The 13,308-nt window shown below is 42.8% G+C and overlaps 1 protein-coding gene across 3 annotated transcripts in view; it reads right to left on the bottom strand.

Moving 5' to 3' along the window:
• The window catches only part of zbtb7b (zinc finger and BTB domain containing 7B), a 28,292-nt gene that overhangs the window by 6,132 nt on the left and 8,852 nt on the right, over positions 1–13,308 (bottom strand). Inside the window, exon 1 of one of the 3 annotated variants that reach the window (XM_052065131.1) lies at positions 10,275–10,397. The exons of 1 other annotated variant lie outside the window; for it this stretch is intronic. In XM_052065131.1, the coding sequence (XP_051921091.1) occupies positions 10,275–10,307 (33 nt within the window). In that variant the 5' untranslated portion in view covers positions 10,308–10,397. Of the gene's footprint in view, positions 1–4,429; positions 5,984–10,274; positions 10,398–13,308 lie in introns of those variants that run through there. One more of the 3 variants, XM_052065130.1, reaches the window with a different exon arrangement.

Here is a 13,308-nt window from a genome sequence, read left to right as displayed (position 1 = left end):
ATCATGATTATTATTAAAAAATCTGAAGTGCTAGAGAAAAAAATGAGGGCAGGTTCAGAATCAGCACCAAAAATTCTTGTTAAAAATAGCATTGTGCATGACATTTTTTCTTAAAAAAGTGTTTTCAAATGAACCATCCCCCCAAAAAAATTAATCGTGCTCGTCATCATGATCATCATAGACCACCCTGGACTTTTATTATTATATAAAAAAAAAATACAAGATTATACTCAAGCCCCATAACTGAACAGACTACATATTTCTATAGTGAAAGAGAACGTTTTTTTTTGGGGGGGGGGGGCTATATTAACATACAGTACACGAAAACACACCTAATTTTAAGGGTCCCAGACGGGATTTCCGAAATTGACAAACTAGCCCGCCCCCCTTCGTCAAAAGCCGGAAATAATTATCCTTGTGAAGCCAGAGTTTTTGACACAACTGTAAATGGATTGGTGTACCAAATGAAGCGTCCAGTGAGTGTAGCTTCATTTTTGGACATCGTGCACGCAAAGGACAGTGTAAGCGAGGCTCAGCAGCCGCTACTCTGTTTCCATACATGACTTCCTTTAGAGTTAGCGATGATGCGTGCCTCACACACTTGTGTGGACGGGAGGCCTGTGAATTGTTTGAGAGGAGTGGAACAGACACAGGATTATGCAATGACGGAGCGGCGTAACCACAGGCCACTTGGTTAATTCCCTTTATAGCATTAGCCGTTTGATTAAAATACCTGAAGCAAGAAGCGAGGTCCAAATGATCCCGGAAGGAAAGAAAGAAAAGAAAGACGCGCCCTCGCAGGAGGAAGTGGAAATGTAGAGTGGGTGAGAGAATGAGGAAGATTAAAAAGTGCAACATAACGAAGGCTGGCCGACGTTCACGTTTGTGTCCTGTCAGTGATGCTAATGTCTGACTTCACAATCTTATTATTTTATTTTAATTTATGTATTTTTTTTATTTTTTTTTACTGACAGGATGCTCCGCTTGGATCAACACGAAACGAAAGTGTGGAAGAAGCTAGACTGGTGATAAAGAAGATCCCCTTTTTGGCTTTCGCTACATTGCGCTTCAATTATCGCGGCTTCACTCCATCGTGTTTTTCCCCCCCCTCCAAAGTACTGTATTCAGAAAAAAAATGCAGAATGACTCAGAGGTTTGTATATGGCTGTACTTGATTGGTTCCCAGCGATGTCTACCAATGACAGCACGAGTGAATCTATACCGTGAGCTGATTGGCTGTGCAGCCCCGCCCATCAACCTTGTGTCTTATCACGTGGGTGCCTATGATCAATGTCTAGACACACTGTGGTGTTCGCGACTTGTGTTTGTGCGTGCGCACACACGTGTGTGCGTGTGCGTGGCTAGGGGCGGGGTGTACGCGAGAGCAAGTCTCTCTCGCGCTCTCTCAAAAGGCAATGCAGATGAATGTTAATTACTCTATAAGGTTTTATAATTAAAGATTTAAGTAAACGTGTAATGCCGTAGTCATTGTCTCAAATATGTCAAGTATAAATACTGTTTACATATTTTAAACATGCTGGTACCCACACACCCTTACACAAAAGTTCCTAAGGGGTGACACACGAAGAGCGCTACACCCCAAAAATTAATCAACAGATTTGTATTCGTCTCGAGAATGGTTATTTTTCGGGTTAAAAAAAAAAGTCAGAAAATCCTCATCCCTGCGCAGTACCTTTTCAGGCGTGGTATGCAATTTGTATACAGGCGCCCTCTGGTGGTACATAAAACAATGACCAATTTAAATGCCCTTGTCCACAATGTTACAGTGATCTCAAATGCTTTTTGTTCTTTTTTTTTCCCAATGCCGTACAGGATATGCAATTTAGTTGTATTGAACTTTTAAGTACCAGACATTTGCATTCAATCTTTTGCAGCAACGTGACAAGCGGAGGGGGTGTGAGCACTTCAAAGACCTGCAAAATGTATTTAACTTTTATGTGCAACACGTTTCAATTGAATCATGACTGAAGTCCAGATTTTAGATTCGATTAGATTTTTTTTATGCTGGGGTCAAAAGTTGGACAACCGGATAAAGTCAAGCTGAGAATGTCTTTGCATACTGATCCTCTTTTTGGAACGCCCGGGAGCTGAAGACAACCCGGCTGACTCTCTTCACCGAAACTAGAATACGCATGTTTCGGGCATTTGAGGTGCTTAGAGGAAACTTGCGTAAGCGGGGAGAACAAGCAAACTCCACGCTTTCCGGAAATTGAGAACCGTGACACGCCGCACACCACCAAGTTCAGCGTGCTGCCCGGATCATTTCTGATATTTCCTATTCGACTCCGATTCTCATGGAGACCCAAGTCCCTTGTCCTGCCTCCCTTCAACACTCGTAATTTCCCACACCTGAGCGGACCTGATTTTCCACAAACAACCCGAGCTGCACACACCCACAGCCAGCAACGGCGGCAGCCCTCCACTTGTTGTCTCCTTCCCATAGCAACTGGCAGCCCCCTGGCCATCCAATAAGAGCGTTCCCACGACGCCCTACACAACCACGCTACATCCACCAGACGAACCTGCTCCAAAACACACCCAGTCACACGCACGCACGCGCCCCCCCCCCCCCCCCCCCCCCCGGCGGGCACGCACATAAACATAAGCGGACGTTGCATGTCAGCCCTGTGGTCTCATCCAACCCCCACGCACGTAAACACACACCCTGTCCCGTTTTGCCCCCACCCACCATTGTTAGATTTAACCTGTTATGTGACAATCTTAACTGCGATCTATTTAAAACTGGCACAGGTGAACTCCACCCATTAGAAAAGAAGTCAAGCCAATTAAACGGTTGACAACAGCTTGGCAAATCAATGCTAAGATCCCCACACGCAGTGGCACAATCAACATCGTGAGTTAAGAGCAGCTCTTCGGCCCACGTCAGTGTGACGCTATGAATACGAGAAGTCCAAACTTTCGGTTAGATGGTATTTATTGAGGCGCAGCTACCTTGAAGTCAACCCAAGATCACCATAGTTAAAAAAAAAAAAAAAAAAAAAATCTCCCCATTGGCCCAACAGTACGAAGGGGCAGGGGGCGGGCTGATGAGATGCGGGCTGCATCTCAAACGGGCTGAAGCAAGACTAAAAATATATTGTACAAATTAATTCTTGATGTCTTTTCACATTCATTCCAAAATGCGCTTTTTTTTTTTAAACATTATGACCACTTCAACTTATATAAGATAAGATATCCTTTATTTGTCCTACAATGGGGAAATTTACAGCCTCCAGCAGCAAGAATGTATGTAACTGCACTACGACGACACTCCCAAAACAGTTTGGGTTAAAAAAATAACCCAATTCGGGTTTAAAAAAAAAATCATAATGGACCGATCCACGAATCTGTTCCAACTTTCTGGGTTGTTTTTCATAAAACAACCACCAAAAATTGGGTTGCTTTTTATGGAATGACCCCAAAAATGTGTTGTTTTGGCCCAAATTGTTTTTTGTTTTTTTTACTGCTTTAACACGACGACAACAGTGCCGTGTTTATCACGGTGATGACAATACAATCCACCCCTGCCATGGACAAAATCTGTGACATACCAAACAAATTTACTTTTATGACCTACACCTGTATACGGATACTGTAAAGACATATATACACATATATATATTTTTTTCAAGCTTCATGCAACAAAATGTGAGAATAGACTCATGTGAAGTACAGGTTTTGTCCACTTGGGTCACCCTCCTAACCTTCACCATTGTAGTATCTGTGACGGCGAATGTTTGTGTGCCTTTCAAAGGTCAAAGGTGGGCCTGGCCAGTTGAGTGACATGGAAGTGAGTGAATAAGGATGTCGCGTTGAGGTTCTCGGCAGGTCATCTAATAGTGTGTTTGTGTCTCCTGTATTAGCGATCAAAAGAGCACGAGCGGCTGTGATCTCTCTTTTATGCTGACTGCCTGCTATGAATTTACTATTCATTCAAACAAGTGGCAGTAGGCTATATTAAATTGGTTCACGATGTGTCCATCAGGGTAGACATTTTACAACCGAAGCCAGTTTTACTTTGCTGGAGGAACGTTGCAGTTGGGCTCCTTTTATTTATTTATTTTTTTTAAATGTGAAATGATCAAAAACGTTTTGGTCTTTTATGCAATTTCCTTCCGGCTTGAGCTCACGTCTGCATTAACAGTCCGCGTGGGAAAATCATTATGGCAAAATACGTGAATAATCTGCACTACAAGTATGATTTAAAAAAAAAAAAAAGATACAATGCGCTGAACCCGCAAAAATGAACCTTGATAGTGAAGGACGACCCGATATACAGTTTTGGTTTCTTTTTTTACCTTTTTGAAATCAAGCTCCCCACAATATTCTGCAGCTGGCGGCCCCTTGTTAGTCCACATGTACTGAGACCGTGTTAAAACAAACAAAAAAAAAGAACCTAAAATCCTACCTTTCCTGTCTTTAAAGGCCTCGGCGGTAAGCATTTCATGGCATCCATCTTTTTTGCTCTTCTTTCAAAGCACTTGCTCCTACTTCCTTTTCCTCGCCTCAGATGAGCAACCAGAAAGTTCTCCTCTCTTTCTAAGTGTCATGTTCAAGCGTTCATCCTGTTCGGCACGTACGTCGGCTTGCTCGTTTGGCCTGCTGCGATCAAAAGTGACTGAGACACCCCTCCCCCCCCCCCAACCCGCGGGTACATAGACGGCCGCCTACGTGCCCCCGATTACTAAACCATCCAATTCCGATAAATGTCAGCTGCTCGCCAACGTATTCGGAACAAGTTCAACAGGCCGTATCCCGGCCATGGCAGAACTATGGGCTCTTCAGTCAAATCAATAATCAATTATATCTCAACAGGTTAGTCCGGAAGCAAAACTTCCAAACAAAGAACGACACTTGACGGTTTAACAATCCCCTCCAAAAAAAAGTCTGGGCAAAGTCAAAGCGCCAAAACTCACATTTTGGCGCCATGAGTCATTTGACGCCAAAACACAAACATTTTGAAAGGTACAATACAAGACTTCAAACATGGAAATTGATGCCTCGCTCTAAAAAGCAATAAACAGCCAAAACCAGAAACTAAATGACATCAACCTGCCTTATTTTTTACCCCAAAGCCTTTTCATGTGCTTGACTGAGGAAGGAAGTTGATTAAATTGTAGCTTACATATTTATGTTTCGGTGAAATATTATCATGCATAGTACGGCAGTGACAGGGCGTGCCGTATCGTGTCGAAAGTCATGGGGGGTGGGAGGTGTGGGGGCGGAAATTGGTAAGAGCAATTTTAGGCAAACAAAAGATTTGTTCTTGCTGGCTGTTTTTAACTCTTTGTTGCTGTTGCGCATACAAACATGCCCAGCAAAATGGCCGCCACATATTAGCTGACCATGCTGAGTGTTGAGTGACAGACCAAAACAAAAAGGTACATTTTTATCTGCAATCCTTTTTTGTTTGTTTGTATGTTTTGTTTTGTTTTTTTAACAACCGAGCTTCTCAATGGATGGTGACAAATTATTTTCACAGCTCCCTTAAAAGTTGTGCTTTATTATCTTTGTCAAGGCAGAACTTGTGCTGGCTAGTCATTACGTATATTAAAAAAACAAACAAATAAATAAAAAGAAGAAGAACAAAATGAATCAGTTTCCTTCGAAACCATTACTTCGGCTGATTTTAAGACAAACAACCGATAAAATACAATACATATCCAAGTTGCCGAGGCTGTGTTTTGAACCCTGGCTGCTACGCACTGCTAAGTTAATTAATTTTAAGCATGCCAGGCCACTTTTGGGCTTCCAAAAGCACATTTTCACTTTCGACCAAATAACATTTAATCATCAAAACAGGATGTGATGAAAGAAAGGAAAAACCACCACCGGGATACACTTTTGGGGGAGGCCCGATGTCGCTAGTTTGGGTTAGCCCGCTCGCCATCACTGGCAGTGGGAACACAAAATGGCAGCGAGGAACAAATGCGGTGACACAAAATGGGCTAGGCCCGATGTCGCTAGCTTGGGTTAGCCCGCTTGCCATCACTGACAGTGGGAACACAAAATGATGGCGAGGAACAAATGCGGTGACACAAAATGGGCTAGGCCGGATGTCGCTAGCTTGGGTTAGCCCGCTCGCCATCACTGACAGTGGGAACACAAAATGGCAGCGAGGAACAAATGCGGTGACACAAAATGGGCTAGGCCGGATGTCGCTAGCTTGGGTTAGCCCGCTCGCCATCACTGGCAGTGGGAACACAAAATGGCAGCGAGGAACAAATGCGGTGACACAAAATGGGCTAGGCCCGATGTCGCTAGCTTGGGTTAGCCCGCTCGCCGTCACTGACAGTGGGAACACAAAATGATGGCGAGAAACAAGTGCGGCGACACAAAAAGAAGGTTTCTTGCTCGATTATTCCGTCAAGTAATATGCGGAACATAACTGCGCTAACTAGTACTTTATTCATCATAGAAAGAGATGTTGTCGGAGACCACTCGCACCAACACGCGTTACGCCGCCATGTCCTTCATGTCGTAACACTTGTCAGAATACGGAATGCGGTCAGTGTGTGTTAATATTTCATCAAAATGGAGACCGGCAGCTCTGAGTTAGCATGGTGACCTGCAAACTTGCAATATTGTACACAAGTCTGCCTTCAAATGGAATAAAAGCACCAATGAAATAGCAACACTGAAACTGAAATGCTTCATTCTGCAAAACCTGGCCACTACGTGGCGTTTGCCAACACACTGCGCTGCCGGGGACGGACACATTGTCGGTAAATATTTTACTAACTTTATAATTGATTTGTTCTTTGAAGCATCAATGTTAATTTGTGCAATTGCAATGCTTTGGTTTGAGTGAGGCGAGTACACAGCCATAGTCAGGAAGTCATAATTTAATCCAATATACACATGACACGAAGTACTCAGGAATAGTTTACTCTTTCAGGATTAAATGGATGGATTAGATGGATGGATGGATGGATGAATATGAAATAATCATGAAAACTTTACGTATTATACCAGGAATACACAGGGAGGGGGTGGGGGGGCAGCCACAACTTGGCTCACCACTCCAAAAGGTTTAAATGTCAGAGTCTGCCTTGTCACGACCAATCCTGGTTACTCTTTTTGTTTTTATGAAACCAATTGGTAAAAACGTTGGGACAATAAACATCAGGGACTCAATCATTAAACGATGAGCTTGAGTTCAATGTGACATAAAGGAAATTATTTCATAACAACTAAACATCCGCTACACTCTTCCTTCACAATGTATCCTGCCGCACCTTGTTATAATTACGCCGAAATATACGTTCTATACGACATTTCCGAACCGCTTCTGAAAAACGGGATGCCCCCATACGACCTGACGAGACTCATTAAAATGACAATTGCAATTCGTACCCGGGGAAATATATTTTTTTCCCCTTTTCTTCAAATGCACGTCAATGGAAAGAATGCAATTTCAGATGAATTAAAGTAAGGTACAACGAGGGGGGTTTTCGGAGGAGCCCGCATGACATTTCCTGTCCCGGACGCGTTCAAATACATCAAGATGCATCACGGCTAATTTGCCCTCATCACGTGGCGTCCCTTAAAGCACACTCGGAAAAAAAAAAATCGCAAGTTGTTGTTGTTGTTGATTCAAGACATGAAACCGAAGACAAAATATGGACTCTTTTGTCTGTATGAACCGGCGCGCTTCTCGGTACAGACATTGATACCGCAAGAGGATAAAAACACAACCGCTGGCTTAAATGTCACAACGCACCTCTGGTTACATATTCATTATTACCCGAACCGGTTTCTTCATGTTAATTGTGTTTCGGGGAACCGCAGTTCAATTAAATTTGACTTTTGGTGTGCCTTTTATCTTCATTTTCCGCCAAACCTATAGTCCATATCAAGAATGTTCACTCTCAAGCGGCCACCAACCGCTCGCGCTGCTTTTCGATACTATCCGTTATTCCTTTGCCGCAAATATCTGGGCGAGTTGAGCTCCGGGGTGAGTCTTTGTTCATTCGCCTGTTTTCATTATGCAACCTGGCTTCCTCTCATCAAGTCGTTACTTTCAGGGCCTCTTCGTAGAATACGGAGCATTTCATCATGGTTGTTTTTCGCCGCTGGGGGGTCTCCACGCCACGCAAATAGAGAGTGAAAATTGAACAGGAGATGTATTTTGGGAGGGAAACTTCATGAGGGTCCACGAGCAGCGTAACTAGCGGGAAAGTGAGCAAAACGTGCACGTGACTTTTGCATTTGAAAAGAAAAAAATTTTTAAAAAAAAGAAGGGGTCACAGTGTGTGTGTATAAATCAAAAATCCCAATGTACACACACACACACACACACACACACACAGGCAGTGTATGCGTGCGGAACTACGAGTGTTATTCTAATGGCTCTTGTTTTCCATTAAAGTTCTTAAGTAAGTTTTCCCAGTCCACCTCAATTATATCAAGCTCCAACATGAGCGGGGGGAAAAAGTGACTTTATGCTCTTCGGAGAAAAGCGCGGCCGAGAGGGAGAAATGCTCTTATGAGGTCTGATGTCACATGTTTTCCAATGTGCTAGCGTATGAGTACGTGTGTGTGTGTGTGTTTTCTTTTTTTTTTTCCCTTTTTTATTTTCACTCGAGGCCGCTTTCACAACAATATCGCTTATTTACTACTCCTATATCTGTGACTTCCGCCCGAGCGCGTTAATTGTTTATTATGTCGAGATTACACAAGGACTTCAAAACCGATTTCCTAGAAACGCCGCGGCGCCTGTTCCGAGGAAGAAAACGTGAAACGGCTTCATCCAGATAGAGGAATTTATTTCGGGCGGCTTGAGTCACAGTGGAAGCGTTCTTATGTGCCCCCCCCCCCCCCCCCCCACCATGCAAATGGTACATTCTCGCCTATTGCGATTGTATTATGATCAAATGTAACAACAAACAACTTGAAAAATAAATAATGAGGTTTGGTAAATTTAGATCCTCAAAGGTGCCACGGTCGAAACACCCCACCAACATCCCAATCATCTCCAAATGGTCGAGTCCAACATTGCAAATGGACTTTTGTTCTCGAGCAAATAGCGCAACGCAATGTTTGCATCTCGGTTTGTTTTTCAGGAACGCAACCGCTCTTTTTTTGGTCCCTTAATTCATGAAGGAACCATTGCCCACTTTTTCCAGAGTTAGAAATGGTGCGATCTGGTCATCTTACGCCATTGTCCGTAAACCAGGAAGTGACCTGCTACGATGCACAACCAGCGTTTTGCAATTTCAGTGACAACAGTGCGGTTCAGGCGACCCCAAAATTAAAAAACGGTCCAGTCCTTCTGTCTAACATCATCCTCCATCAATCAGGAAAACCTTATATTTTGATCAATGAAACACCTCACCTTGCACCAAGTTTTAATGTCTTTTTTTTCTGAAATGGTCGAAATCCAGAATTCCTACTGTAGACAATTTCCACGAAGCGGTGAGTATTTTTTTTCTTTTTGTTAGAAAGTCACTATCAACCAGCTAAACATCATCTTCAAAGTCCGTGTTGCGTCTTCACAAAATGTAAAAACTCTTCGCCAAGTGGGATAACGCACCTTGAACCAGAAATCAACCTGCAAACGTTTTTTGTTTTTTCGTGATTAAAATGAGTTATTCTCATGTTCATAAGCAAGTCAAGTTGGAATAATTTCATGTCCTAAAGTAAAAAAATAATGTAAAAAATGCTGCGGTCTTCCATGGAGCAGAAAGTGACCTGCTAACATGTACAACCTCAAGCACTGCACAAATTTTCACACTTTTTTGGGAAGATTTTCATTTGATCATTTTGCCGTTTGAGTCACAGTGAAACGACTCCCTCCAATCCGAATTTTTTTTTTTAAAGAAGAAAAAAACGGTATTCTGATGTCATCATCAACAATTTCATGCATTACACCCCCCAAAAAGTAGCGATCCTCCTCACACTATAGAAAGTGGAAGTGCCCTACTAACATACTGGCAGAAAAACTGCCCGACCACTTTTTTGTAGTCGTTTTGAACCAGGTCTGTGCTCTCTTGAAAGTTATGACGGTTATGATTGACATTCTTGAGAAGGGAACTGTCATTCAATTAAAAAAAAAAAAAAAAAAAAGCCTAACATTACTCCACGTCAATCCCACGCAGCTCAAGTATTACTCGAACAAGAACTCATTGCTCACACAGTACGGTAAAGGAAGCCCCCTCCTCTACATAACCAACACACGTCGACAGCCGCCGTCGCTCACGACAAATCGACCTAAGCGGAGGCAAAAGCGACATGAAGAAGCTACTCGTTACCGTTTGTCCTCCGCACGCTCGTCCTCCTCTCATGGCTCGTCTCTCCTGCGTCAAAGAGCCAAACAGACTCTTTACACTTGACTTGTTTAGGGAGGGTGGGGGGGTAGTGAAAGGGGCGATTTCATGGGACACCTCGGAGGAAGAGGAAGGGAGGAGGGAGCAAGTGTGGAGGGGGGCGGAGGGGGGGGGGGGGTGACAGGAGAGGCCAGCACCGCACACTTGACTCGCAAGAACCTCCTTTGAGGGCACCGCATTTGAGACCACCAAGAAAAAAAAAAAAAACACACTCAAGTTCCACTTGTTCTCTTTGCATCCAGCCACCAGGAATTCATCAAGACTCAACCATGGACATTTAAAGGCTCATTTGTGTCACGTCCTCATCAAAAGTGTGTGTGTGCAAGTGTGTGTGTGTGCGCGTGCGAGACTGTGGTCTTAGTTCTAACACATGACATTATTTATTTCACTGCCACGGCTCACGCCAAGATCCCACCACCACACAAACACACGAGCGCCGGTTCTAGGCCCCGCCCACTCGTGAGTGACGTCCTCATATATATTGTGTGTGTGTGTTACAGTTACTACGCATGTGTCAGTGCAAAGAAGTGACAGTCCAGGGGTGTCAAAACCATTTTCGCCGCGGGCCACATTTCAGCTACCGTTTCCCTTGGAAGGCCATTATGACTGAAATCAAGAATAACAGTTTATTTAACTATTGTTTAAGTTACTGCAATGAGGTGTTTGGCAACAAGAAAATGCTGACAATGTCTCTCTTATTTATTAGATTTGAGAATTTGAAATTTTGGTACAGTACATATTTTAGCAAAAATCATGGAAGTAGCCATGTTTGAGTTGCTTTCGGGGGCCACAAAAGATGATGTGGCGGGCCAGATCTGGCCCCCGGGCCTTACATTGGGCACCCGTGAGTTACACTTTTGTACGAGGACATTTGGAGGTGCGACAATAAATCGATGAGGAATTGGAAACAGCTAATTTAAAAAAAAAAGACGTGCAATCTTATTTTGATTTTTCTGCGTGAAACTAAAATTTCAGCGACAGGAAGTGGAGTTGTCTCGCGTTTGAGCCACTCATTTGCTTGGTGGACAAAAACAGTGGAGCTCAGCCTTCGGCTCTCGGACGTCATGGCGAGCGATATAACTTTGGCGGCACAACAAAAGTCATTTTAAACCGCTTTTGTCAAATAAAATGTATTACGCATGTGCTGTCAATGGCTGGTTAGACACAAAACTTGCTCTTTTTTTGTTCAATAAAAGTTGGCCCTGACGTGAGAGAAAAGGAAAACGCAGGGCCTCCTCGGGCGACAGCAGATGACAACTACTGATTTAGAGACGTCGTTTCTCTTCAAATTGTCCCAATTCTCCGAATTTCAGCCTCTTAACAGTAAATATGCTGCACATTTCTGTAGTTCTCCATGAAAGCAGAGATTTGATCTTTGTTTTTAATCAAAAATGAGACATTTGCAAGCATCTGCTTTTACTCTGGGAAACAATGAGCCACATCTTTGCCCGTTTTTGACACGTTACAGACCAAACCATCATCGAATTTAGGTTTGTGCGTTTTCCCTTTTGAAAAATGGCCATCAGTCAAGCACCAGGGAAGCAACGCATGAAGGCTTGATGAATGAAGCTGCCCAAATAACAAGCACGGCTGCAGCAACAGCCTCAATTCGCTCTCATCCGTCCAACGGGTGAGTCATATCAAGAGAAGAATGGAGATGAGGAGCGAGTGGCTCCGAAGGGATCAACATCCGTTGTCTAGACCTGTTGCAAATTCGGCGCATGTGGCGTTAAAAAGATAATACTGTAGTATCACTACTTACAAAATCGATTGGTTATGGAAGAAATGTCTTCGCTAGGAGGTTTTGTTAAGTCGAGACACGTTTTCCATGCAAATGCTCTAATCCGTTCCAAACCTCCCAAAATTCAGATGGAAATGTTTCCTGAAGCGTAAAAACGCATCAAAATATGTAACAAATACATGTTGCAATTAGATTATTGCACAATAAATGAGACTATCGGATGCTTTAAAGACACATATCCATCTATCACATATAGACACATACGCTCGAGGTTCCTCTTAGCCAATGGGATGCCAGGATGATACTCCGTAATAGCCAATGGCAGAGCAGCAGTAAGTATGTTGCGTTCAGGAAAGTCGGAGCTGAGAGTTGCAGCCCATAAATGTATTTTTAACCTTTCGTATCTTGACATTTTCTTTTGTAACGAGGCAATATTTTCCTGTTGAGGCGTTTCGTAACTTGAAAATTTAAAGTAAAAAAATAGGGACAGCACTGTAGCTTATTTATTCTGTTAGCCGTGGGGAAATAAATTTAGCGTTTTGAACTATTTAACATGTATCCTAAAATGGCAATATCTTGGTTTGAAAGGTTCACTTGGCACAAATTGCCTGTTGAAAAGCAGGAATGATCTCATTCAATGCCAAACATGTTTTTCTTCATGCTTTTTAAGAATCCAGGCGTTTCATCCCAGGTACATCTTTATGTATTTTTTTTAAAAAAACGCACATGGTACGGTTAAAAAAAAGGAATGAAAATAGCCACTGAATGAGCTTTTTAAAAAAAAAAAATCTAACATGATGAATAACTATTTTTATTATATCATTATTATTATATTATGATTACTATTCATGACTACAATAGATCCAAATTATCGGGATCGGCCATGATCGTGCAGCTTTAATATTTATATTTGCTTTCAATTCGCGTTGTTGCACTCTGTCGTCTGCCAGGTCGGCATTGCAGCTGAGGATCTGAACTGAAGAAATAACGGCTAAATAAATCAACTTACAGCTCTTGCATTGGATATCACTTGAGAGCACGACTTGGTGTGTGTGTGTGTGTGTGATTTCTGCCACACTTGCCACAATAAAAAGACACACACACAAAAAAAAGAAGAAAGCGCAGGAAGACAGGTTGGAAAAAGGAAGCGTCTGTGATTTTGAACGACATGTAGGAGTGCATGAACACGTTCTTAGAAATCACACAAGAAAAGTGCGT

The sequence above is a fragment of the Hippocampus zosterae genome, chromosome 5 (assembly GCF_025434085.1).
Source record: "Hippocampus zosterae strain Florida chromosome 5, ASM2543408v3, whole genome shotgun sequence".
In the NCBI taxonomy this organism is placed as follows: domain Eukaryota; kingdom Metazoa; phylum Chordata; class Actinopteri; order Syngnathiformes; family Syngnathidae; genus Hippocampus; species Hippocampus zosterae.
This window is presented reverse-complemented; position numbering and strand designations above follow the sequence as displayed.